Source organism: Euprymna scolopes, chromosome 7 (genome assembly GCF_053919585.1).
Source record: "Euprymna scolopes isolate OS-2025 chromosome 7, ASM5391958v1, whole genome shotgun sequence".
Classification (NCBI taxonomy): Eukaryota; Metazoa; Mollusca; class Cephalopoda; order Sepiida; family Sepiolidae; genus Euprymna; species Euprymna scolopes.
In genome coordinates, this window is record NC_136488.1 from 116,281,576 (window position 1) to 116,309,561 (window position 27,986).

The 27,986-nt window shown below is 32.8% G+C and overlaps 1 protein-coding gene across 8 annotated transcripts in view; it reads left to right on the forward strand.

Annotated features, from left to right (window-relative positions):
* Positions 1–27,986, forward strand: part of LOC145279902 (uncharacterized) — a 378,849-nt gene that overhangs the window by 150,168 nt on the left and 200,695 nt on the right. Inside the window, exon 1 of one of the 8 annotated variants that reach the window (XM_080131442.1) lies at positions 14,999–15,120. The exons of 4 other annotated variants lie outside the window; for them this stretch is intronic. Coding sequence is in view for 2 of the 4 variants with exons in the window: in XM_080131437.1 (XP_079987563.1) it covers positions 22,049–22,078 (30 nt within the window). In the remaining 2 variants the exon portion in view is untranslated. Of the gene's footprint in view, positions 1–14,998; positions 15,121–21,908; positions 22,079–27,986 lie in introns of those variants that run through there. 3 more of the 8 variants (XM_080131445.1, XM_080131437.1, XM_080131443.1) reach the window with 3 other exon arrangements.

A 27,986-nucleotide genomic window follows, 5' to 3' on the forward strand; every position in this document is an offset into this window, starting at 1 on the left:
GAGGATTGTTTAAGTGTTTGAAACTGTACATAAAGAATTATGTGTTCACAGAATACTAACTTTTTACTACTGAGGAAATCGATGCTCTATGAACATACATAAAAAACATTTAGCAAACACATATTTTAACTATCATTATTTTCTCTCTCTCTCTCTCTCTCTCTCTCTCTCTCCCTCTCTCTCTGTCTGTCTGTCTGTCTGTCTCTCCCTCCCTCTCTCTCTCTCTCTCTCTCTCTCTCTCTCTCTCTCTCTCTCTCTCTCTGTTATCGTTAATCTTTTTGTTTTTTTGCATGGTATTTCAGTTGATAAACTATGTGACCGTTTTCAAGTCTATTTCATTCAATCTTTAGAATTTTCTTAGTATTTTTTTTCTTTTTTCATGTCTTCAGATAAAACACGTATCAGCCAAGGGATTTATGGGCGTGAGTTTAAATTGAATTCTCGTGATAGCAAAATACACAGGGATGTCAGAAGCTGAGGCAATGGCCTATGTTGAAAAGTTAATGATAAAAAAATATGGAATTCACTATTAAGAATTGTTTTTTTTAATAGATTTACATTGAAAGAAACCAGTTAATATCTGAAAACAAATTTGTTTCCTTTTAATTTAGGGAAATGAAATAAATAAATGGATTGTCTGTAGTCGAAAGCGGCCTTAAGATAAACTTTTCATTGATTATTACACCAAAATGTAGGAGAAGGCGCTATTTTCCACTGAATTACACCACTTATTCGCAATCCTTAACTTATAATGCTGAATGCTTAGCAAGAAGGCACTTAATACCATTTTGGAGTCTTTGATATAACTTGACCGAGAACTGAACCCTGGTCTACTGTGATATTAGAAAGCACATTAACTATTATGCCAAATGGGCCAGTTTAATTTAAATAGCCAAATAAAAATATGTTTCTTCTAGTTGCATATTTTTACTAGTATATATGAACAAATATATTCTACACTGTTTTTCCCTAAATGAGGAGGTCATGCCCGGGATGACAGTCTCATCACAACAGAACAGATACTACATTATCCTTTCCAAAAGAAAAAAGTAATCCTTGAGAGGATGGTATTATGACAACAAAACAGATACTACACTGTCCCTATCCTGAATTAAGTACTGAAAGTTAGTACATTAGTCTGACATAGTAGAGTAAACTGAATTTAGTGTTAAAGATTGTAATAGTATAATTTCGGCTTTAAACAGACAGATATTAAATCTCCATTGGACAGAAATTTGATAAAATGTACTTATTTTACTACCATCCTTGATTTTCAATTATTGTCTTATCAACCATTGTTCAGTTATTTAATGTTTAAAGACAATGCTTATAATAAAGGATTAATTGAGCTCAAGTTGCTATATTATCCAAGGCTAGGGGGGGGGTTCATACCTTTGACAATGTTATCATTATTTATATGAAGTTTAGTATCTTTTTTTTTTTTTCTTATCAGTTTGTTCAAGCTGAGGATGCCAAATATTCACCCACTAACTCAGATATTCCAACTGAGAGATCTTTTTAAGATTCTAACCGTCCCTTTAAATGCAATTATTTGAATCTGTCTTGCACTTGGTTCAACGGGTATATTTGCTAGACAGTTATTGAAATTCTTTATCATGGATCCAGTTACTCCTATAATAACTGGAATGATAGAGATCTTCTTAAGATTCCAGTTTCTTTTTCATGTCATGAAATAAAACCTTGGTATTTCGTTATCTTTTCCCTTTCAGCCCTGTTTAACTCAGCATCATTGAAGACACTAACTTCTTCTAAGGTTGCTTCTCTCTCTTTGTCCCATATCACTATTGCAGGTTTTATGGCTCCGTTTTCTAGGTACATAGCTGTAGGAATTGGATAGTCATAGTGGATGGTGTATGACTTATTTCCAACTGTTCTTTCTGGTAAACATATTCTTTGGAATTGCTGCTGCATTCGATATTCAAATTTTTACTGATCGTCGAGTGGAGATATTTACACGCTCCATTGTGTCGGGTTGTGTAGTAGCCATCCCCCAGCAGAACCTTACAATTGGATATCAGGTGGCGCACACTCTCTACTGTTCCGTGACAGAACCTGCACTGGCTGTCATTGCTGAGACCACTCATTTTTTTAAAAGCATTTGTCATCAATCCTTGATCTTGAGCAGCCATAATAATTCTTTCCCGATCATTATGGAGCGATCTTCTTTTCAGCCAGTCTATGGAACCTTCTTTATCTATGTAGTTCAGGGTGAATTCATCCCAGAAAATACTTGTCACACTGTTGGTTGGCCCATTCTTCCAGTTTTTTGCAATGGAAAATCTTTGTGTATTTTTTAGCGACTCTTTTGGACTATTTCTGTAGCAGACTTGTTATCTGATTCTGTCTCATTTGTAAGACAGTCTTGTCCAAAATGTTTGGCTAGTTTTGTGACGGACATAGTTTTGCTGGCTCTTGTTTCATGGTGTTAGTATATGCATATGTTTAGATATTTGTATGCATAGGATTCATTCCTAAACTTATTAATGAATCATTATTAATAGTTGTTAGGTGTAAGTGATCGTAGTGTGGGTTATATTCAAGTACCTCATATTTTTATGAAAGCTTAACAATAGGTGTTAGACCTCAATTAATAAATATCTACAAATTTCAGCGTTTTTATTTTTAGTATTTTAAAACATTTTTGCGGTATAATATGGACATAGTATCCTGTTTGAAAATTCACATATTCAGATTTGCATTGAATTTGATCCATAGTTATTTGAAATTAAAGATTCCGTTTTATCTGAATTTCTTCTTAAGATTCGTTAAACTTAAGCTTTAAATTTGAGACAATTTTCTAAAATCAAAATCATGTAATGGATTTTTAATCATAATTAGAATAATGATTTCAAATATGCTGTTTAGTAGCATTTTGTGTGGATTTGAATTTTTGTAAGGAAACAAAAGTGGTGCAAAAATTTTGTTCAAGGAATTCGTTTTATCTGTTCTGGGACAAATATTTTTGTAGTTACGGTATAAAATCGAATACAGATCAATTTGAATGGATTCCATAAATCAGATTAGAAATCAATCACACCACCTGTACTCCCCACCCTCCATATTGCACTTTCAGTGTTATAATGTTGATAGATTTTACAACTACTTTTTATGTTGAAAATATATAACAGCTGCACTGACCGGGCCTGGATGCTGCAGTGAAGTCATTTTAATTTTAAACTTTTATTTGTTTGCACACTTTTAAAACTTATTGAGAAAAAGAAATAAAATTTTAGTTGTAACTCTTTTTATATTACTCAATACAAAATATAAGTTAGTTCCATTGCTGATTTTGATTTTTCGTTATAATTGAAATGCTTTATATATTACCAGTTGTCTGGATGAGAAGAAATAAGTCTTTTTTTTAATGAACTATAGCAAAGTATGTTATTAAAGTGCCAATAACATGGTAACAACTGAAAATTTGCTGATCAAAATCAAAGTTTGATATGTCAGCTTAAATGCTATTTAGGTTCAACTTTTGAAATCATCACAAGATAACTTTATATGTTAGATATGATAACAAAATTTATATGCCAACTTTATATGTTTACTGCCTTGATTTGGTTCATTTTCTGAATTGTTACCTGAATGATCTTTTTTGAGAAATTGAAGATTGAACAATCCCACTTGTAAAAATAGACATGAAAGGTGATAACATACATACAAACAAGTGGTACAAGCGTATTAATTATACAGATTAACAATATAATCAGCTTCACTCATAAAAATAAATTAAATTTGAATTTAGTAATTAGTTGTATAACGGTATGGCTTAATTCTTGTAAATTAATCCAATATCACTGCATCCTAACATTCTTATGCTCAATAAGAAGTTCTGAAATTTAAGTTTGAAATATATTATTTAAATATAAAATAATCATCCATGCATATATTTCGCCATCTACCGCTCATTATGATGGATAAATTTTAGCAAGATTCGAAACCGTGATCATAGTTATTGTAATCCGGCACCCTTACCATTAGGCTACAGAACCTCATCAGAATCACTGAACGTTTTATCATTCCTACAGATGATGTATACATTAATTTGTTTTATTATTAATTGGAGAATAGAAATAAGTAAACAAATTAAATTATCTATAATGAAGCATTTTACCCAAATGCTACACACACACACACATATATGCGTGTGTGTGTGTGTGTGTGTGTGTGTGTATATATATATATATATATATATATATATATATATATATATATATATTGTGCCAAATCGTAGAAATTTCCAGGTTGGTATCTGGGGGTGCATTAATTCACTGGGAGAGATGCACCCCCAGTCTTCATTAAGACATGTATCTAGGAGAAGGAAACTCTCATATAAAAACCTGTGGTTTACTGTATAATGTGTCCCGTGGTAGTCGTCTGCTTCAACAAAGGTTAGTAGTAATACCAAAAAGTGTGGAAGGTTCTACACAAAGCCTTCACCACTATAAACAAATTATCTGTGTGGATTTCTGAGCAACTTAGTTGTTGTGGCTGAAGCTCATACATCGAAATCGATGGAAGAGTCCATCATATATATATATATATATATATATATATATATATATAAAGCTGAATGTCTGTGTGTGTATGTCTGGTCACGAATAGGCTCCTATATGGTTGACTATTATAGAAAACAGATCACATATAATGATAGATGTATCGAGACACAGGAATGGGTATGTTTGATCTGGTAGAACAGTGGTTCATTAAAATTGTGGGGTCTGCGTTCACGCCTCGTCCACAAAGTATGGAAATAAAAAATTTAAAAATGAAAAGAAAAAACGTTTACAAGTGTCTTTGATATAGATGTACATAATAATACTTTGATAAGTATGTTTTAACTTAAATAGGGATGGTATAATAAAATTGTGGGGTCTGCATTTGTGCCTGGCCTCCATAAAATGGAAATAGGCACAAACTTTAATAAAGACTTTTCATATCTATCTGCGTAAGTATACTTTGATAATTACGTTTCAGTTTGAAGAAATATGCTATAATAAAATTATGGAGTGTACGCTCGTGCCTGACCTCCATAGAATGGAAATATGTCAGAAAGTTTAAAAAGGTTTTTTAATATATATCCACAGAATATTGTGATAAGTTTTTCAGTGTGAACAGGTATGGTATAATAAATTATGGGGTTTACCTATTTTATTTTTACTTTCATCATATTTTGCTTTGGTTTTGATGCCCCCAAATTGGAAGCTTATTTACAACCCTTCCTTTTCATAACCTATCATACTTTCATAAATCAGAGTCCATTTTCTGTAGGCTGTTTTTGAACCCAGTCAACGACGGGTACTTTTGCTAGTATATATATATATATATATATATATATATATATATATATATATATATATATATATATATATATATATATATATAAGATCCACAGACACAAGTTTTGCAGTCTACGATTCTTCAGTATGGCTTCACCATAAATAATTGCACTCGTTTAGTTATCAGCAAGACGATAACAAAACAAAATGTTAATCATCGTGACATTACATTTTTAAATACTAGTCAAACAATTTACCATTATAATCATTTTGATGAAAACGGCATAAATAGTAACATTTACTGTTTTAATTGCATTAACACTTGTATTTCTTGGCTAAGGAGAAAGTATAGTATCTGTTCTGATACTGCATTTTACCATTTCTGTTCTCAGTTAGTAAAGAAGAAATCCATATAGACTGAAACAGTTTTTATTTTTGTCCTAATCCAGAGTGCCTCTTTTAGGAAGCTGAATTTTCTCCAAATTAAAAACTTACCTTGTGTCTAACTCTGCCTTTAGGACAGTAATTAGGGAGTTTCGTATTTCTGTTAAATTATAAACTATAATGCATGCTGATTTTGAAAGCGAAAATGTGTTGTTTTATCAATTTTATGGACCGAATATGTATTTTTAAGAAACTGGAGTAAAATAGCTGTAAAAAAAAAATTTTTAAAAAAAAAAAAAAAGAAAGAAAGAAACAGTAATCAGAATCAAATAGAGACTTGTAAGATGCAATGATATTTTGGTCTAACTTTGATAATCTGGTTGACGTAATTTTTATATATTAAAGACTGATTTTCACAATACACTTTGATGCTTCCATTTATGTTATTGTTTTATTTATTGCTAGTTTCAATCCAGATTACTTATTACTATTTATTTATTTACTTATTTAGCCATGACTTTTGCACAAGTTTCTGTAGTAAATTTCAAAATCTAGGTTTAAAATGTCACAGACAAAAAGAAAGAGGACAATGTCTGCGCCGTTTCTACATCTTTAATAGAATTTTCAGTTTGCTTGATTGCCTTACTTAAGGTCTTTTAGCTTTTTCTTTTAAGGTAACAATACATTTATTCAATAAATATATAATTCAATATTTAACAAAATATGAGTATTAGATTTAAATGTTCCTGAAAATCTTTTTCAATCACTAAAGTTAAAAAGCCTATATTCGGAACATCAGGAAATTTAATCAGATGTCCCACTGGCTTGGGAAGTTGAGAGCAGACTCAAACCAAGTTAATCAACGATGGTCTCCAATGGTGTGTTATTAACAGACTAATGTGGTTGAGGAAGTGCCATGTAGTGAGGCCAATCGCTCCACTCGTTTAATTGGAATATAAATCCGTCGAGAAGAATAGCGTATTTCAAATTTATTAGGGGAAAAAATAATACAAGTAATGTAAAAGGACAGTTAGAAAATGTGTAGGCGGTTTAAATCTGGATATGATAGACATCGTTACAACCTCTTTTGATAGACTATTCTATGGAGCAGAAACACGGAGAGAGAATGCTGCTTTCTTTTAATGAGATGAATACGCCTATGGTACTTCTTTTACTGAGTCCTATCAAGACCTCAATTTGGTGCTAAGGTGAAAAATTCCTCGAATATTAAAAGTTCCATTAATAACGTTTGATACTAGAACCACGTCACTCTGCATCCTCCTCAGTATTTTGACTTTTTTTATTGTGGCAGATTTGAATATCTTTAATTACTTTAGTTTTTTATCGACTTTTTTCTGTAACTTTTTTTTTTACTGAGGAAGGAACACATGTAACAGAAATCAAACCAATTTCTATGCATGTCGTCATATGAGCCGACCAATCAAATATGATCAAACCATTGCACTAATAGCAGCTGGCCAATCATTATATAAACGTTGCATCTCTTCACCCGACCATTTATTCGGGGCTTTGCTCTCTAACCTTCATACTCAACTACTTCACTTTACTTCACTTTACTTCATACTCAACTACTTCACTTTACTTCATACTCAACTACTTCACTTTACTTACTGGCCAGTATGTTAGTAGATGGTCAGCTGGTCAACCTGTTTGCTGCTTTTGCTTATTCTGCATTCTTAGCAATTAACCCTTATCCTCGAGTTGTCTCTGAGCTTTGATAAGTGGTGATTCCTATGTAAAAAAAAATTCTCTTTATTCATGATTCTACACTTAGCTGGAAATGATGAGAAATAGCATTGTTTATTTTGATGCACTTGAGTGGCAACTTCGTTGTTAACCTTATAAATCTTTTAAAGTACATGACACCTGGTGCAATCCTCTGCAAGTTGTGCCAAAATTCATAACTTACTTCAAAATCTACTAAAGGATGATCTCTCCCATTGATCCAGATCCTTTTTTACAGAAAAGACTATCATTATTTACATGAAAGGTGCTTGGATCGACTCATATTTCTGGTTCCTCCTTTTAAGACATTTACAGCAAGTACTCGTTTTCTACCATAAAAAGAAAAACTGATGCTAATTACACTGAGAAGTGTAATTAGCATCAGGCGAAATTTTTATGAACACAGCTTCTTTGTAAAGGCTTTCCGACTGGATAAGACTGCTTCTCCACAAATTGCAACTTGGTCGTATTCAAAACTAATGTTAACACATTCCTATCATAAATCGTCCACACATAAATATTCGAAATTATCTTTAACAGTACTTTTATCTCATTAATTTTCATCCTCGAGTGGTTTCTGACCTTGTTAAAAGAAAAAAATCATTATTGATTATGCTTTATTTTTTATTGTTTTTTTTTTTTGTTTTGTTCTTTTTACTTTTGTTCACCCTAACCAAGGTACTGAAGCTAAAGGGACTATTGTGATAAGGGTCTGATTTATAAGAACATAACCTACGTGGGGAGTTGAGCAGCAAGATGTTCACATTATATAAAATGTTGGTACAGTTGGGAAACAGGGATCAGAAAAAGAATTCCACGGACAAGCAGTTTGAGGAAAGAAGTTATGAAAGTAAGAAATCTTTCAACGTCCAGGTTCCTCTGCAGTGAAGAGGTGGGATTTTGCTATTAGTCGAGTGGGTCAAAGAAATTTAAGTTGAAAGGGCACAAGTGCAGTAAGTTCATCAGAGCATATGGCAGAACTTGTAAAACAAGCACAGAGATCCAACACTGCAGTGGTATGACAGGGGCTGGAACTTGGCAGGCAATGTAGGATCTATTAGATTGAAAATTCTTTATTTTTTGCACCCTTTTGAAGAGGGAGGAAAGTAGTTGGTGCATCAGCCCATATGCGGCAATAATGCTGCATGCATGAGTGAATGATGGCTTTATAGAGATATAGGATATCAGCAGGTGTGAGAAATTTTCTAGCCCGGTAGAGGGGGCTTACCTTCTTTGCAATGTCTTTGGTTGCATTTACCTTAAAAGTTATTTGCTTTATTATTTGTGTGAGAAAGGTTCAGGAAGCTGCCACCAATTTTTACATCTAGGCACGTTTTCTTCAAGATTCAGAGTAAAGTTTGTTCAACTTGTTTGTTCTGCCATATTGCAGTCAAACTTAGAACCCAAACGTTTCTAATCTGCAATGGCTTCAGCGTAATGATCATGCAAAAATCAGATGAATATAGAGACTTGCCAAAGCAGTTTTTCTATAGGTGGACAAATCCTCTCCAACCTCTCCTACGCTAATAACATCGTTCTTGTTAATGTATGCATGCATAAGCTTCAAGTTTTTGTTAATGTATTAGCAAAGAATGTAAAGGAGACAGGATTAGAAATAAACCTAGAGAAAACAGAATGTATGTCTACAGCTAAATCATAGTTTAACTTAAACATGATTATTCACAGTAACACAGGTCACCCAATTCATTTATTTCGGGCATCAACTGACTTTCTCCAGTGATTACAAGACGACATTGAAACACAGAATCGAGTGACTTTTTAAAAACACAGCACCGTTCTAAAATCAAAAATGGTGCTGATAATTGTTTAAGTAAAAGTTTATTTAATTGATGTCTTCCCAGTAGTTTTATATAGCCTTGATTGTATCACATGGACTAAAGAACTAGCCAATCGCATTGAGATGTTTCAAAATCGTAATGCATTTCATTATGGGACATCGTCTGATAGAAAAAAAACAAAACAAAATACCCCCTCCATCAAACTACTTCCTCTATTTAGTAAAATCAAAAGTAAAACCCTTAAACTTTTTGGCCATGTCAAACAATCAACCACTGACCTGTCAGAGTTATGCTTTGAGAGTATGTTAGAAAACAAAAGAGGTAGAGGAAATAAAAGGAGAATGTGGAGGGAAAATGTTTTTGATGGGACATCTCTCAACAGTTGGGCGTCCATAAACCAACTTGCCCTGGATCAGAAGGAATGGCGAAAAATAAATCATGTGGATTCGCAATCCACACCAAGTGGAAGATGCGACTCATGATGATAGGGGAACAAACAAAAGGATAGAATCCTTTTTATCTTGCTACATCAAAAGCTTTTTGAATGCCTTATATGTTCAGCATCTCAGGTAGTTTTGCCATGTACAGTTTGCCACCTCTTACACTTTCACACACCTTGGTACTTCAGACACTAGAGGACATGGTAGATTAAGGAAGACCTGGCTTAAATAGGAAGTGATTTGATTGCATGCAGTATGACTGATATAAACCCTTGGGATCAGACTGCATGGGGAGCAGGTTATATACTGCCTGATTGTTGCCCACCCTGGAGTCTGGGACACTTGCAACACCTTAAATATGAAAACCAGATGATGATCTGCATCTAAACATTTGTAAAAAGTAACCGGTATTTACCTGCTCAAAAGAATCTTGTCGAAAGCTTCAGAGCAATTCTCCTATTTTTAATTTTCAAAGGAAATAAGATCCACTTGCTGTAACGTCTGAGTAATTATGATAAGACACGAAATGTGGCATGAAAGACTTTGGCAGCAAAAATACAAAATAAATTGCGGAAATCTTATATTTTGCAAAATATCTTTTTGGAAATATAAATACTAATGTTTACTTAATCTTTGGATTAATCTGAAATGGAATTTTTAACTGAAATGGAAAAAACAAAACAGAATTCGTGAATTCAAACATATTTTTCTGGACTTTATCCAAATAAATTCTAAACCTTAACAAACATAGCAACGAAGATTTGTTGATTCCATCTATTATTTCTGCCTTTGCTGAAACATGCATTGCTTGCTATATCTGGATTGTGTTGATCATTCAAGATTTGAAAATGTTTACTTAACATTTCATGTTTCGCATTTAAACTGGGCAAATTTCCTAGTTGAGTACATCAATACTAGTTTTAATACTTTTAAAGATAAAATGTAAAATTAAATGTGATGTTAAATTTGAAATTATTCAGGATATTTGTTTTGATTCCTTTGCTCTGTAAAGTATAGGCAAATATAAATGGAAATTTCATTGGCCTAGTCACATTAAAATAGATGAGAATGATTGGGTTAGTAGATATAGAATAGTTGGGGTAGCAGGGTTATTTGGTCTAAGAAAACATCGAAGGAAATAATAAGGAAAGATTTAAGAGAAAGCGGATAAATAAAGACATGGTCAGAAGTAGGTTAGTTTGAAAGTCAGTATGTAATACAGGCATCATGATGATGATGATGATGATGATGATGATGATGATGAGGAGGAGGAGGAGGAGGAGGAGGAGGAGAAGGAGGAGGAGGAGGAGGATGAGGAGGAGGAGAATAGGACATTGCATTAGTGCAATCGAATGCTTCCTCCTCTTCTCTGTAAGAATCTTACAGGCAAAATAGAACTTCTTTTAGTAAAATAAAAGCTTTGATGGAAACTGAGATAAGAAAAAAGATTTGTCACCAGTGCTACTGCTCATGTTTGTGTGCATCAAAATGAATCAAAATCAAATATCGATCTGTCAGATTCAATTCTATTTGAGCCTGAAATCGAAAATCTGACTGGATTAATTTTATAGAGTAGATAATAGAGAATGAAATAAAGGCAAGCAGCAATTGATTTAAAATACCAATAATAATGTAGTGAACACGTTTTAACAAATATCTAACAAATAAATCTAGTATTGACCGGGAGAAATAACTAGAAATGTAGGGACATTTTTTCATACATTTTTATTATTCTATTTAACTACATGTCATCAATTTATTTTAAAATAGTAGGAAAATCCATCCCAGAACTGTTTCATAATATTTGGACATCCTTAAATCGTTTAATAAATGCACGAGATTAGTGGTAGTAGGAAGACAGCTCGAGCCTGTACCGTGAAGTAGGAAAAGAACGGGGAAAAACATGACGTCTTTGCTGTTACGACTACTGTCAAACCAGAAGTGATGTAGGTTTAAATTAAGGCTAGCAATCGAAAAGAGGGGAAAATATTGGTGAAAAAACGACCCCTCCCTGTAGAAAAGTGCCCAGTTGAGGGTGAAGAAATTAATGTCTTTAGCCAATTTTTCGACATTTGTCGTCTGAAGGGCCGAGCTTCAAAACAATACTGATCTTGTGAAAATCCGTCGCCTCTGTCAAAATTTTTAGGCAGACATGCAAATATACATGCATACATTTATATAATTGGTAGCTCAAATTTTCGACCCAAGCCGATTAAAAAGCTTGCCCTATCTCTGAATGCCCTTTATGTAAAATTTCAAATGTTTAGACCAGAAATTGTCTGAGTAATTTGGTAGAGACCGCAGAGGTCAAATTTTTCAAAACTTTGACCCCTATCATGATCGTTTAATATTTATTGTTTTGGGCTCAAATCAAGTTATTAAGTTAGATCCATGTACAAGGAACCTATATATAAAATTTCAAGTGTTTATACCCAAAATTGTCGGAGGAGTTTGGTAGAGTTCTCAAAGATCAAATCGTTGAACTTTGACACCTTAACAGCCAAATTTCTGGCCGAAAACGGATTACAAAGATTTTCCCAAATCTCCATACCCTGTACATCAAATTTCGAGTCTGTAGACTGAAAATTGAGTTATTGTGTCGGGAAATGTACACAGACAGACACACACACAGAGACAGACACTTTCACTTTTATAGATATATAGATTGAGTGAAACTTACACGATTGAAAAAGAATGGACAACTTTGTGCTGTTAAGTTATCAGTCTTCAACTGATTGGCATCTATTTTCAGAATTAACACAATCTTGAATTATTCAATAACGGTTTTCATCTGGTTAAAATAAAAGGTAAAACAATTCAATAGGAGGTTGGGAAGGGGTGACTTCTGGAAAATTTACAACAATGTAGTAAATAATGGGCAATCAACAATTCCCCCACTAACCAACAATCACGAGGTTGTTTGCTCAGCAACCGACAAGGCTAATATGCTTGCTAGTCGGTTTGCCTCAAACTCCACACTGGACCCTTCCAACCACCCCCTGCCTGACTTTCCTTTGCGGACAGACGCCACGCTAGACGATCTAAAAATCACCTCTGCTCAGGTGCATGCTATCATAAAAAACCTTGACACTTCAAAAGCATGTGGACCCGATCTCATCCCAGCTGTGCTATTAAAAAAGTGCTCAGCCAAAGTAGCTCCAGTTCTCTCCAAACTCTACAACAAATGCCTTAATGAATCCTGCTTTCCAGGCTGTTGGAAAACAGCTTCTGTGGTACCAGTATTCAAGAATTCTGGTGAAAGAACTGACCCATCAAATTATCGCTCCATTAGCCTCCTCCCACTTTTTGCCAAAATATTTGAGACCATAATTAACCATGCTCTAGTCCATCACCTTACAGATGCTAAACTTCTGACTGACAAACAATATCGAGTTAGACAAGCCCGTTCCACAGCAGACATCCTCACTGTAATCTTCGAACGTATATACCATTCACTGGACAAAGCGGGGGAGGGCAGAGCGGTAGCTCTAGATATATCTAAGGCTTTTGACAGGGTATGGCATGAGGGTTTCCTCAGGAAAATTAGATCATACGGTATCACTGGTAGAATACTTAACATAATTAAATCCTTCTTGGATAAGAGAAAAATCCAGGTTGTCCTCGACGGTCATACATCTAAACAATATGATATAAATGCAGGAGTGCCTCAGGGGTCTATCCTTGGACCTCTATTGTTCCTAATATTCATTAATGACCTTCCGAACAAAATTGCCTCTGAGATGGGTATATATGCTGATGACATCACACTATAACAGGCATGACAGGAAAACAAATGAACACATTTCTAAAGAAATGGCAAAACACTAGAAGATGACCTCCAATCTGTAGTGGAATGGGGACAAAAATGGATGGTCACATTCAATGCTGCCAAGACTAAACTGGTTTCCTTCAATAATTACAAGAAACCTTCTCTGCCACCAATAGCAATGGCCAGTGACTCTTTATCTGAGAGTACATCTTTCAAACTGCTTAGCCTAACATTCACAGGAAACATGAGTTGGAACAATTATAGGACCGCTGCGAAGAAGGTAGATTCTCTCTACCGTGCTAGAAAGCTACTAATGCCCGAAAGTATCCTGTACCTCTATAAGGCCATCATTCGCCCATGTATGGAGTATTGCTGTCACATTTGGCTGGTGCATCTGCTGCTAGTCTCTCGCTCCTAGACAAGGTTCAAAAGAAAGTCGCCAATCTGATAGGTCCTGAATTGGCATCTAAACTTCAGCCTTTGTCCCATCGACGAGATGTTGCATCCCTCTGCCTGTTCTACAAGTTTTTTAATGGTGAATGCTCTGATGAACTGCAAGCACTTGTACCCCCATGATGTAGACACCCTCGACAAACCCAACAGGCAACTAAATCCCACCCCCACACAGTAGAAATCCCTAGATGTAAAAGATCTTTCTACTCGAGTAGTTTCTTCCCCAGAACCACTAGACTCTGGAATTCCATTCCAGGTCCCTGTTCCCCAACTGTACTGACATGCAAAAGTTCAAGTGTAACGTGAACCAACATCTTGCTGCCCAAATCCCAACATAGTACCCCAGTAGTTGCTGCCCCTGATAGTAGCCTCCTACACCAAAGTGGCAATGTGCCTTGTTTGGGGTAAAAAAAAAAAAAAAAAAAAATTCCCTTGGGAACCTCTTGATATATAGTCATATTTATCTGGTGTTGTTTGGTACATAGCAAAGTCATTTTAATTTTTATTTGTTAGTATATTTTTTACACTTAATGTAAACAACTATCATTTTATTTATTCATTTTTTTCTTTTCGCTGATTTTTATTTTTAGGCATTTTTTTAAAATGCTTCATATTAGATGTCTGGATTAAGTATTTTTTAAAAATAAATTGTAAGTACTTTATTATATTTCCAATAAGATGGTACAATAAAAACAAATAAAAATGGCTCGTCAGATGTTTGATGTGGATTTGACTTAGAAAATTGGATAAAATAATTTAGATTTTAGATTTTGAAATTTTTATGTATATCACTCGATTCCTCAAGGATTTGCTTAGCAGTACTACGTGCAGTAATACTCATTTCTGTAAAGCACAAACAAACCAACAATCTATCTAGTATCATTCAATAATATGCTAAGGCATTTCATATTTATATGTTATCATCTTTCCAAGATGTCGCTAAAACATTTTAAAATAAATTGTTCCAAAATCAAATTATGTTTTCCTGTCAACAGTACAATATTGAATACATTTCAAAAAGTGACATTCGTTTTATTGGATTGAATAATATTTACCTGATGATTATTTTACTTAAAACTGCGACAATTTTTGTTAAAACAATAGTCTCTGATTTCTTACAGTTTGTCAGCAAAACATTCTTCAAATCAATAAAACGCGACTTTTTGAAATGCGTTTTAGTCAACTGGCGACAGAATTCGTTTTTTGAAAATTTTCTTTCAAATTAGGTAAAGTCAGAATTTCTTATATCTTAATGACAGCAAATTCATCACTAATCACAACATTTGTTGGTTGAACGATTTCATTTTTTATGCGTGTGAAAAGTAATAACGTATGTACAGACATGAACTGTGTGTTAGTGCATTATTATATAAACGTTTTTTCAAAAATTCTTTTAGTGTTGAAAAAAACACACAAAAAATGATCATACTGAAATTAACCCAAGAAGAATTTAAATTGTTTGTGCATCCAACGTTCTAAAATTTAAATTATTTGAAATTTTTCTTATTGTAATTAAATTTATTTATTAGCTAATTAAATTATTTGTATAACTGTTATTTATTAGCTAATTAACTTATTTGTATAACTGTTATTTATTAGCTAATTAAATTATTTGTATAACTGTTATTTATTAGCTAATTAAATTATTTGTATAACTGTTATTTATTAGCTAATTAAATTATTTGTATAACTGTTATTTATTAGCTAATTAAATTATTTGTATAACTGTTATTTATTAGCTAATTAAATTATTTGTATAACTGTTGCTTATTTCTATTTGTTATTTTTTATCCTTTAAATGTACGCATTTTAACTTTTACTTTTGTCAAGCACTGTGCAATAATTAGTAGTTAGTGGTGTAAGTTAAGGGGACTTCTGCCATTACTAACTAGCAGAGTGTTACCACTGTCGCTTAAAGGAAAAATCTATCAGAATGCATACAGTGTATGATGATGTATAAAAGTAAAATTTGGCCATTGAGGATTGAAGACATGCATTGTATGGAAAGAAATGATAATATAAGAATGATATCATAGATGTGTAATGTGATTCATAAAAACAGGTTTAGATCTGATGACCTCAGAGTAAAATTAAATACGGACAGTATATAGGAATATGCATGAAGAACAGAAGATTTTGTTGGTTTGATCACATTGAAATAATGGATGAGAGCTTTTGAGTTAATAAATGTAGAACAGTTGAGGTAGCAAGTAAGGGAATATCAAAGAAAACATGGGAGGAAGTGATAAGGAAGGATATGAGAGAAAGGCGATAAATAAAAACCTGCCCAGAGATAGGTTAATTTGGAAGTCAATTTCTAAAAACCATTCAACATATGCTAGACGTTAAGCCAAATATGATATCTCTTCCATTTTCAAAACTGAAAAATGACATATTTCATGACTAATGTTTAAAAAATGTCATGTGATACTTATTTACTCAGGTCATTTTTAAAACAAGAATTTCTGCTTTGGATATTTTTTATTTCTTTATTTCACCCTCTGCGATTCTGTCCTATATATAAATACTGTTTATCCTACTTTTATTTATATTTAGGGTTATTTTGTCCTCTCACTAAACATGTTTCTTATATAGAGTCTCTTTCATTTATCTTTTATCAATAACGTATTTTTGAAGCTGCTGCAAATTTGTGTTCATCTATCCCAGAGATCTCCAATGTTTTCGAAGTGGAGGGGGAGCCATATTGCTGACTTTTTAGGGTTATGCAGGCCAAAATAAAAAAGAAATTGATAAAGAAACAGTGGATAGATGATTATAAAACAAAATCTAAATCAGTGCTGAATTTTCTGTTAAAAATTAACATTCGAAAATCCTTTCAACTCTGTCACTCTTTATTAATATTAGATTTAGAAGCATGAAATTGGTACATTTCTAATATAATTATATAGGAGGATGGAGGTCCGTCACAAAGGTACTATTACAGTGGTTTATTAACAAAACCCCAATCATTTTTTAAAAAAAGAAACTTGTTTCAGATGCAATGCACATGCACAGAATACAAGTGAAAACGAGGGCCGGTAGCAGAAAGCCAAGATGAAAAAGAAGAGGCGGCATACCCATACAAGAGGACGTGTTTAATGCTGTTTTGCTCATTAGTTCTGTTTTTTAATGAAATTAGTGCTCCAAAACCTCATTCTTTTCATCTTTTTTGCGAAAATAAAAATTAAAAAGAAAACAAAAAAAAAAAAACACCGCATTATTTTCACATATTTCTATTTTAAAAATTCCTCAATATTTTTTTCTGTTTTCATAAGAGCTCTGCGATCCAGATTAAAGACCTTGGCGAGCCGTACTTTCGAGATCCCGAATTTACTCAAATTTAAATGTTATCAAACTACTATTCTTCTTTTGAAAATCACCTGGACGTTAAATGTTTAACACTTGTGTTTCTTATAAAATGTATAATATACTCTCCTAAATGATTAAAAAAAAACATGTTTAATATCCATTTTTGATGTTGACTAAATTTGATGCTAATTGTAAAAAATCTATTATCTATTTTTACAAGCTACTTCCTAATTTGAAGCTACTGGTTATTTCTTTAATACAATATTTACATTTGATTGTCTATAATACAATTGTTATTGCAAATGGGATTTATATCTTTACAATATTGCTGCTTTTAATGAGATGAACATTGGTTGACCTATGCAAGAAAGTGAACTTAAAGCTGTAAATTAAATGTAATTATTTTTATATTAAAGTTAATCTAACTTGATATATCGAGTTTGAAGTTGGTTATCTTAAGTGATACCATTTTGTAACAATGTTACTGATAAATTCTCTCTTAACTATAATCTATCTATATATCTATAAAAGTGAACTGTCTGTGTGTGTGTGTCTGTCTGTGTACATTTCCCTACGCAATAACTCTGTCAAATTTTAGTCTACAGACTCGAAATTTGATATACAGGGTACAGAGATTTGGGAAAATCGATGTGATCGGGTTTCGGCCAGAAATTTGGCTGTTAAGGGGTCAAAGTTCAACGATTTGACCTTTGAGCACTCTATCAAACTCCTCCGACAATGTTGGATCTAAACACTTGAAATTTTATATATAGGTTCCTTGTACATGGATCTAACTTAATAACTTGATTCGAGCCCAAAACTATAAATTTTAAGGGGTCATAATAGGGGTCAAAGTTAAAAAAATTGACCGTTTCTTTTTTTTTTTTTTTTTGCTCAACATACACCTCCAAACACCCGGGAAACGCCGGGCTGAAATGCTAGTATATCTATAAAAGTGTGTGTGTGTGTGTGTGTGTGTGTGTGTGTGTGTGTGTGTGTGCATTTCCAGGCACAATATCTGTGTCAATTTTCAGTCTACAGACTCGAAATTTGATATACAGGGCACTGAGGTTTGGGAAAATCTTTGTAATCCGTTCGGCCAGAAATTTGGCTGTTAAGGGGTCAAAGTTCAACGATTTGACCTTTGAGAACTCTACCAAACTCATCCGACAATGTTGGGCCTAAACACCTGAAATTTTAGATATAGGTTTCTTGGATATGGATCTAACTTAATAACTTGATTTGAGCCCAAAACAATAAATGTTAACGGGTCATAATAGGGGTCAAATTTTAAAAAAATTTACCGCCTTTTTTTTTTCTGCTCAACATACACTTCCAAACACCCGGGCAACGCCGGGCTGAAATGCTAGTATTTATAGAAATCTACTGTTGTAGCGATATTGGATGTTGGTCTGTAAAATAGTTTTAAAAATGGCATTTTCCAAATAAAGTTTACAGTGTGCGGAGAAATGGAAGATTCCATTCAAAGTTAAAAACTAAGAGTCATGGCTATGTGTTAGTATATGACGCCATGGACAGGAAGCTGTAAAAGATGAAGCATAAATCTTATACAATGAACTGTTGACAACAAGTTTGTATTTTAGCACTAAATGAACCGAAAGGAGTCGATACTCTTGTAAACAGACAAGCCAAACTAATTTATACAAAAACTAGAATACTCGTCTTAGGAATTTTGTGGCCCATTACAAAAATTAGAATCAAAATATAATGATATTATTTCTTTATGCCTAGAAACCTTACTCGAAATTAGTTCAAAATCAATTACATAATTTTGATTCTGAAAAATCTCTAAAATTTAATTTATTCTGTTGGGTTGAAAGAAATTTAATAGAGTGCTCGATTATTCAAGCAGAACATAATATTTTTTAGGAATTTTACAGAAATTTAGATCTAGACTTCTGTAAAATTTATATATGTGGATTGTTCCAAAAATAAAGTCTCCTATTCTTTTTCAACTCAAAATATTAAAGAACTGCTAAGACGGGAGTGGTACCATTAAAACGAGCGACTTTTTGTGCTCAAGAATTTATTTTCTACATCATCTCCATTGTAAATGCAGTTTTTGTCTTAAAAAGAAATTGAATTCGGGAAATTAAATTTTTTGTCTTAAAAAGAAATTGAATTCGGGAAATCTTACTTGATTCATGTCTAATGATTATGAATCAAATTCAATGCAAGTCTGATATTTTTTTAATTTTTCAAATGGAAGCTTGTGCCATTATTGTGCCCCATAAAATCCTTAAAAATACTTCAAAGGAACTAAAATTTGGGAATATTAATTATTATTATGTTAAAATTTCAAAACATCAGAGAATCCGAAATTTTGCAAAAGACTTCTACCCCTTTTTGTGCATAAAACAACATTAAATTAAATCTGTAATCTACATTATGATCCATTTCACCTAACTCCTGCATTTCATAAAAATCGCTTAATTAGTTTAAGAGCAGACGTTGTACATACAAATATATAAACATGTACACATACCTAACTTTATATAGAGATTAAGCTCATATGTATAATTTGCAACAACTTATCTTTGACCGACGCTACACATAAAAGGATTTTATTTTTTTGTGGACAAAACGATTATCTGCCAAACAGTTTGAATATTAGTAGGCGTTGAAACTATTGGTTTTATTACTCTTAATAAAACGTACTATTAAGCGTTGTATTTTATTGAAATCGACACGTTTGTGAAAAGGGGATGTTTAAACGCATCAACCACAAAAGTTTAGTGAAACCCTTGTGTTGCCACAGTCTTGCACAAAATCTTGCTCAAATCAATGTTTGTGTCATAAGGCGGAAGGTAAATAAAAAAGAAGTAAGAAATATGTATTAATTTTAATTTAATTTTATTGCGGACTATTATCCTCATTTTTTATTAGTTGTTTCAATTAAAAACTAATATAAGAAATATGTATAAAAATGTTTAGTCTTATTGACAAAGTTTGGGAAATAACCCAAAATAAAAATCAGTAATGAGGATGCCCTTTCTCTTTGGTGACTTTATTTGTCAAGGTTAGTAGTAGTAGTAGTATCGTATGGGTTAGATCTCTATACCACTATGTTTTAGCCAGTTTGAGAAATTGTCTTCAGATAGGCTGTCGCATAGCGTCCTTCCAGTCGGGTAGCTAGACAGTGTTGGATCAGGTGGTCTGTGCCATGGGGAAGAGGGGGCTTCCTTGCACTTTGGGTAGATTGGAGAGTCTATTTGTCTCCACCTGTGTTTTTTTTTTTTTTACTGCAGTCCTGCAGTGTCTTCTTCTGATCCGGCTTGCAACTACCCAATGCTTCCTACTATTTGTAGCAAAACCTGGGCGGTGCAAAGTTTGGTCTTCAATGATGTCCCCTCTTTTGGGAGTTATTGTTTCTCCATTCCTCCTTCCATGCCTGAACTGGGTCCAAATTTTTAATTTTTGAGTTGTAGAAGGGTTTTCGGCTACTTTCTTTAGGAAGTTGTTTCTTTTGACAGTCTTATTTGCACATCCCCGAAGGTGCGTCTGATAGGGTGATTCCCAGGTACTTGGGGAATTGCTCAGGGGGAGGGATGCTTCACTAGCCTGGAGGGTTCGTTTGGCTTCATGGTTGTTAAGATGTAAGACTAATGTAACTGTTCTTTTAGTGTTCATCCTTAAGTAGCACTTATTAAAGGAGGTTTTCATAAGTGTGGGGTCCTCAGTCAGCATCTTTTCCAGTTCCTCCCAGCTGTCTAATTGATGAGCCAACACCCAGTCGTCTGCATATCCCAATATCCCAACTTTACTAAGTTAGTTGTGGACAGGTTAGTAGTAATCATGTGGTCAGTATTTAGTATGTATTTATTCTGTAATACGAGTGGTGTAGACATGTTTGTCTGCTATGTTGTGTGACCTTGTGCATTAACAAATTTTGTTGCAGTTTCTTGTTTTGGATCATGCCAGATTAGATTGGGAGAGTTTTAACCTTATGTTTCCTTGTGGCAAGTTTGGAAGAAATTGCAAACCTGATTTTAGGAACTGGGGTCTTCGATTGTATGGTAATTCGATTGACTCCCAGTGATAAGCACAAAATAGTGTGAAGGGTTATGTTTTCTCATTGGCTGAAAAAGTCCTTGTCTAATCGATAGTGGATATTTTTACAAAAATATTTGTGTGCTTCTGCTTATTGAAAACATGGTTCTACACAGGTGTTTTGTTTTTAAGTATTTTTCTTTGTCTTAGAAAAAAAAACAGTCTTACATGATGAGAACGACAGTTGTCGATGATGAAGTTTTTGTCATGTCATTACCAGTGAAGGCATTTACTTATCTGAGTATTTAGAGCAACAGACAAGAAACAAATAAACAAAAAAAATAGAAGTGCAACTGGCTTTTATTGTTGAATAAAAGCCAATTGCACTTCTTTTTTTTTCTTTCTTTGTTTTAATCAATTTAAAAAAACTTTTAAAAAAAAACAACATTCTTTGTTAATTTGTTATTTATTAACTTTATTTTTTCCTTATTCATTTCAAGTATAGATTATAAAGTCATTTGCTGTTATCTGATGTTTGGAATTTTAGTGGCAGTTGACTTTAGGGAAAAAATTAAAGAGATGAATGTACTTCAACCTTCCCCCTTCCTCCTCAACATATTTTAGCACATGTCTCCCTTCCTCTTTCTCCTTCTCCTCCTACCAGCAGACCTTAATGTCACCAGCCTAATTATTTGTAAGCAGCCAGCATTGTCATCTGAAACTGAACTAAACTTTACTAAGCACAGACCAAATGTTATGGCTTGTGAGTGACAGACCTTCTACATATAGTTTCAACTTAACGGTTCTAACCAGTCGAACCAATACATAAACAATATGGGGATCTACCTGTCAGATTTATTACAAGTAAGGATAAAACTCTTAATTTTTCTTGCTGTGTTTCTCATTTAAAGACTGGATATTTCAGGGTATTTCTTATTTATGCTGTTCAATATTTTGTCCCTGTTTATTTCGATGTCAGCAATTATTTTCAACGACGACCTCGACTCAGCATAAAAACAGATTTTATTTTTGGTTAAAAAATAATAGATTTATAAATCTGGAATCATAATTCTTTAAAGTTGGGTGGAAAGAAATTTAATAGCATGCTCGATTGTTCAATAAGAGTATAATAATATTTTTAGGAATTTTACAGACTTCTGTAAAATTTATATAAGAGGGTTGTTCCAAAAGTAAAGCCTCCTATATTTAACTTAAAATATTGAAGAGCTATGAAGAAGGGAGTGGTACTATTAAAACAACCGACTTTTGTACTCAAGAATTTATTTTCTATATAGTCATCACCATTGTTAATGTACTTTTGCCAAGAATTCGATGATGCATTTCTACTTTTGATGCACGACCATGACAGACGGTTTGCTTTCTTAAAGTTACACATCATCATTATATGCAACCGAGAGATGAGACTTTCAGGGTTTGAATGCATAAGTTTAGTCATCATAACAATGCCATTTGCAATCTCCTCTGATTTGGTCAGAATAAAAATAGAAGGCATTATTTTTTTAAATATCCCTCGTGTGTGCGTGTATATATATATATATATATATATATATATATATATATATATATATATATATATATATATATATATATATATTCAGAAGGATATTGTAAAATTTTCAAATGAAAAATGGAAAAATTACAAAAAAATCATTAAGCAAAAACACTCCTTGGTATTTAACAATATCTGTCTGAATGAAAACATGCTGCCTAAATACACTATACATATATATATATATATATATATATATATATATATATATATATATATATATATATATATATATATATACAGTCTCTGCCTCGTATCAGAAAAAATCAAAGTGCTTGATCGTAGAAAATACAAAAGCAGAATATGTATTTTTTTTTTTATTTATATAATATGCACTTAGGGTGTATCCAGTTTCGTCCATCGTGTCACCCGGAATTTTACATTGTTTTTTTAAATTCTGTGTGACCCGATGGACAAAAATTGGGTATCTCTAATGGATAGACACACACACACACACACACTAAATTACCCATAACCCGTTGAGTCACAACTACTATCACTATTTATTTTGGTTTGATTCCATTATAAAATTCATATACTCTGACAAATCTGATAAATGGAGCTTGGAGCTGTGAGGGAAATACCAAGGTCTTACGTATGACATTAAAAGAAACTGGAATCTTAGGAAGATCTCCATTCCAGTAATTATAGGAGCAACTAGACTCATGAAAAAGAATTTTAAAAAACTACCTGACAAATATACTCGGTGAACCAAGTGTAATAGAGATTCAAACAATTGCATATAAAGGGACGGTTAGAATCTTAAATAGATCCCTCAGTTGGAATATATGAGATAATGGATGGATGTCTGGCATTCTGATAGGATATCCCATCCTCAGCTTGAACAAACTGATAAGAAAATTGAAAAATTAAACATTTTTCATGTATAACTAGAAATGTTAAGTCTATTTACTTCTATATCATCCTTATGAATAATATTGGAGTAAAGTGTCTTATTAATTTACATATGTGCTTTCAGTGTGAACGAACACACTATGTAAATTAGATTTAAATTCTTTAAATTTAGATTCTCTAAATGCTCACAGAGGTATAAAAACTATTAGAGAATGGTTGAATAAACGCACAGTAAAAGAGCAAGAAATAAAGCTAAGTGAGAGATGGATGACTTGTTATTTACAAATTACGGTTAATTAGAATTTTTTTTCAAGCATAACTCATTCACAGAACTAAAGAATATTTTAGCATGCATTTTGTGTCAGTGAAATCTAGAAGAAAAAAAAAACTTACGGAAAACAAAACGTTAACTCAGCTTTAATATGATATGTCTATCAATTTAACGTTAGGGAAGTGCATATGTTTATATATTTGTATGTACACAATTCATTCTTAACCTAATCAACTGATCACTATGAATTCTGGAACACAACTGCTAGACCTAAAGGGTGATAATGTGGGCTATATTTAATTTAATTTAGCTTTAGGAGGTAAAATTAGAGTGGAAACCATTTGTGAAAATTAAGAAGATTATGGAGAAATTTTAACAACAGGTATTAATTATTACTAAATATATTTCATTGAAGTATTTTAAACTTCCCATTTGAAAATTCAAAAATATCAGATTTGCATTGATTTAATTCACTGGTAGGTCTAGGACAACAGAGTATTCTTTTCATTGTTTTGACTATCAAGTATAAACCTATTGATATCTTATGTTTTTTTATGTAGGGTCTCAGTTGATTAATTATGTCTGTGTCGGATAGGCATCAATTAAATAAGATTCCCTGAATTTCAATTTCTTAAGAGTCTTTAAGTGGAAGACTTAAATTTTAAACATTTTCTAGAATCACAATTGTTTAATGGAGTTTAATCAAAATTTGAATATATTTTTTTTTTAATTGCATTTTCACCTCAAACAAGGCACAGTGCCACTTTAGGGGCTATCTAAGACATAATTTTTAGGGGTACTATGTAGGGAGCTGAGAAGCAAGATGTCTGTTTACATTACACTTGAACTTCTGCATGTCAGTACAGTCAGGGAAATAGGAACCCGGAAGGGAATTCCAAAGTCTAGCAGTCCTAGGGAAAAAAACATTAGAGTAGAAAGCTTTCTTACATCTCGGGATTTCTATTGAGTAGGGGTGGGATTTTGTTGCTTGTCAGGTTTGTCGGGGCTATTTACGGCGAGGGGGTGCAAGAACTTGTAGGTCGTTGGAGCACCTACCATTAAAGTACTTGTAAAATAGGCAGAGGAATGCAATATTTCATCGATGGGACAGTGGTTGAAGCCTAGCTGAAAGTGCAGGACCTATTATGTCGGTGACTCTCTTTTGAACTCTGTCTAAGAAGAAAGAGACCAGTAGCAGATGCACCAGCCCAAATGTGGTAACAATACTTCATACATGGGCGAATAATGGCCTTGTATAGGTACAGGATACTCTCAGGCATAAGTGAGTTTCTAGCTATAAGATTAAGTAGTATTATATCTTTATTTTAATCTCCATAAGGGAACATAAAAGCGATGACAAGGTATCTTGTTTAGAGAATTAATTTTACCCGGCTCTAGTCGGGTATTCTACTAATAATTATTATTAAGTTTCTATAATTTTGAGAAAAAGTTAAAGATTGAAGATTGAAAATTTGTCACGTTGCAAATTTCCATCTTTTTAGAAGATCGGAACTCTTCCTGGAACTCAACTTGTGTTTACATTAAGATGCAAAGCTTATTTCTCTCACATTTCAAAATGATGGTCTGGTGTGGTGGCAAAATGCAGAAATTCGGAATATTTGGATCCGGGATCGAATGGACTAACCAGGGGTACATTTACATGATTCCATAATGAGTATAGAAGCCCAACTTTGCTCGGGCCCTGCAGTTCATAATTTATGTGCATATGTATATATATATATTAAAAAGTTTGACTCATGTCCAGGTAACCTACATCTAAAATTTCGAGTGTTTAGACCCAAAATTGGCGGAGGAGTTTGGTAAAATCTGCAAAGGTCAAGCTTTTCAACTTTGACTTCTTGGCAGCCAAATTTTCGCCCAAAAACTGATTAAAAAGCTTGCTGCATGTCTGAATACACTTTATGTAAAATTTCAAATGTTTAAACCCAAAATTGGCTAAATAGTTTGCTAGAGACCGCAAAGGTCAAATCTTTTTAACTTTGACCCCTTTGCAGCCAAATTTTCGGTCAAAACCAATTAAAAAGCTTGCCCTATGTCTGAATACATTTTATGTAAAATTTCAAATGTTTAGACCAAAAATTGGCTGTATAATTTGACTGCAGAGGTTAATTTTTTTTTTTAAATTTACCTCTTAACATTTATTGTTTGGAGCTCAAATCAAATTAAAAAGTTTGATTCATGTACAAGTAACCTAAACCTAAAATTTGAAGTGCTTAGACCCAAAATTGTCGGAGGAGTTTGGTAGAGTTTTCAAAGGTCAAAACGTTGAACTTTGACCCCTTGACAGACAAATTTCTGGCTGAAAACCGATTAAAAAGATTTTCCCAAATCTCAATACCCTTTATGTCAAATTTCGAGTCTGTAGACTGAAAAATTACAGAGTATTTTGGTAGGGAAATGTACACACAGACACACACACACCGACAGTTTCATTTTTATAGATAGATAGATAGATAGATAGATAGATAGATAGATAGATAGATAGATAGATAGATTCCTCTATACTATTTCTGCATGTGAGTACACAGGATATTAACTTCCATCTCATTTTATCCTGGAGTACACCTAATTACCGATAAACTACCTTCCAAGAACTTGAGTTGATTTACTTTTTAACTTTCTTATTTTTCTTTTTCCCTATCTTACTCTTCTCTTACTTTTTTATATATATAATTTGTTCTGATTTATTTCTCTTTTATAATTTAATTTTTTATTACAACTTTATTTGTAAGTTTAAAAAAAAAATTTTAATTAAAAAAATATTTTTAATTAATCAATTTTAAATTTAAAAAAGTTATCTTAGTATTGCCCCTTATAAAATAATTTTTTCCAAGTGTAATTTCAAAGATTTTTATATTTCTTATCTGATTGTTTTAAAGGCGGTATTGTCTTTTTACCTTTACTTTTGTATAATGCCAGCTTTTTCTCCTCTTCTGACGAGAAGCATTAAGCTTCGAAATGCCATGATTTTTCCCTTATTCCTCTTTCTGTAACCCTTAATGACTTGATAATGTGATAAAGTTCCTATGTAACTTTATGCTTTATATATATATATATATATATATATATATATATATATAGAGAGAGAGAGAGAGAGAGAGAGAGAGAGAGAGATAGATAGATAGATAGATAGATAGATAGATAGATATAAGAATAACATTATAGCTACATTTCAAGTTCTAAATATTTATTTTTACCAAACAGTTCTTTCAGCATATCAAAACTTTGGTACATTTTTTACAGATTTGTTTCGTTATGCCAAAACAATCAATTATTATGTTAATATGATATGAATAAATCATAAAGAATTAACAAAAATAGAAAAGAGGTTGAAGGTAAGGGAGAGAAATCTTAAAATCTAAGCGGCCGTCATCTCTGTACTAAATACCATTTTTTATTATTCCGTTTATTATTTAATTCCTATATGTTTATCTATATCTGTGGTGTACGTTTTGGGGTGGTCAGCGTCAATTTTAACTATTTACTGGAACTTTTAATCCCTCTCTCTCTCTCTCACACTCCTTCGGCTCGCCTACTTAATACTATGACGATACTCCTTCTTTTGCTCTCATCATCTCAATATACCCACTCCTAATATACACATATATTTACATATATATCCAAAATTGTACATACATACATACAGAACACACACACACACATTATATATATAACATCGTTAAACTCACTACTCGTTCAAGCAGCCGCCAATAGCGTATGGTTAGAAGCCTTGACTGCCGTATAAACGGTCGGGTTTCAATCCTGGCTTGAGGTAGTTGCCTGTCTAGCCGCACTGATGAGCTGTGAAACAGCGAAACAGTACTGTATGTGGATGACTCTATATATATATATATATATATATATATATATATATATATATATAGAGAGTCATCCATATATATATATATATATATATATATATATATATATATACCACCCAACCTGTTAACACCCACAGATACATATACAAAGAACACTTCTATCTACATAACAGCATTCTTATTAGATTATTGTTTTGTACATATTTTTAAATAAAACCCTTAACTACTTAGAAT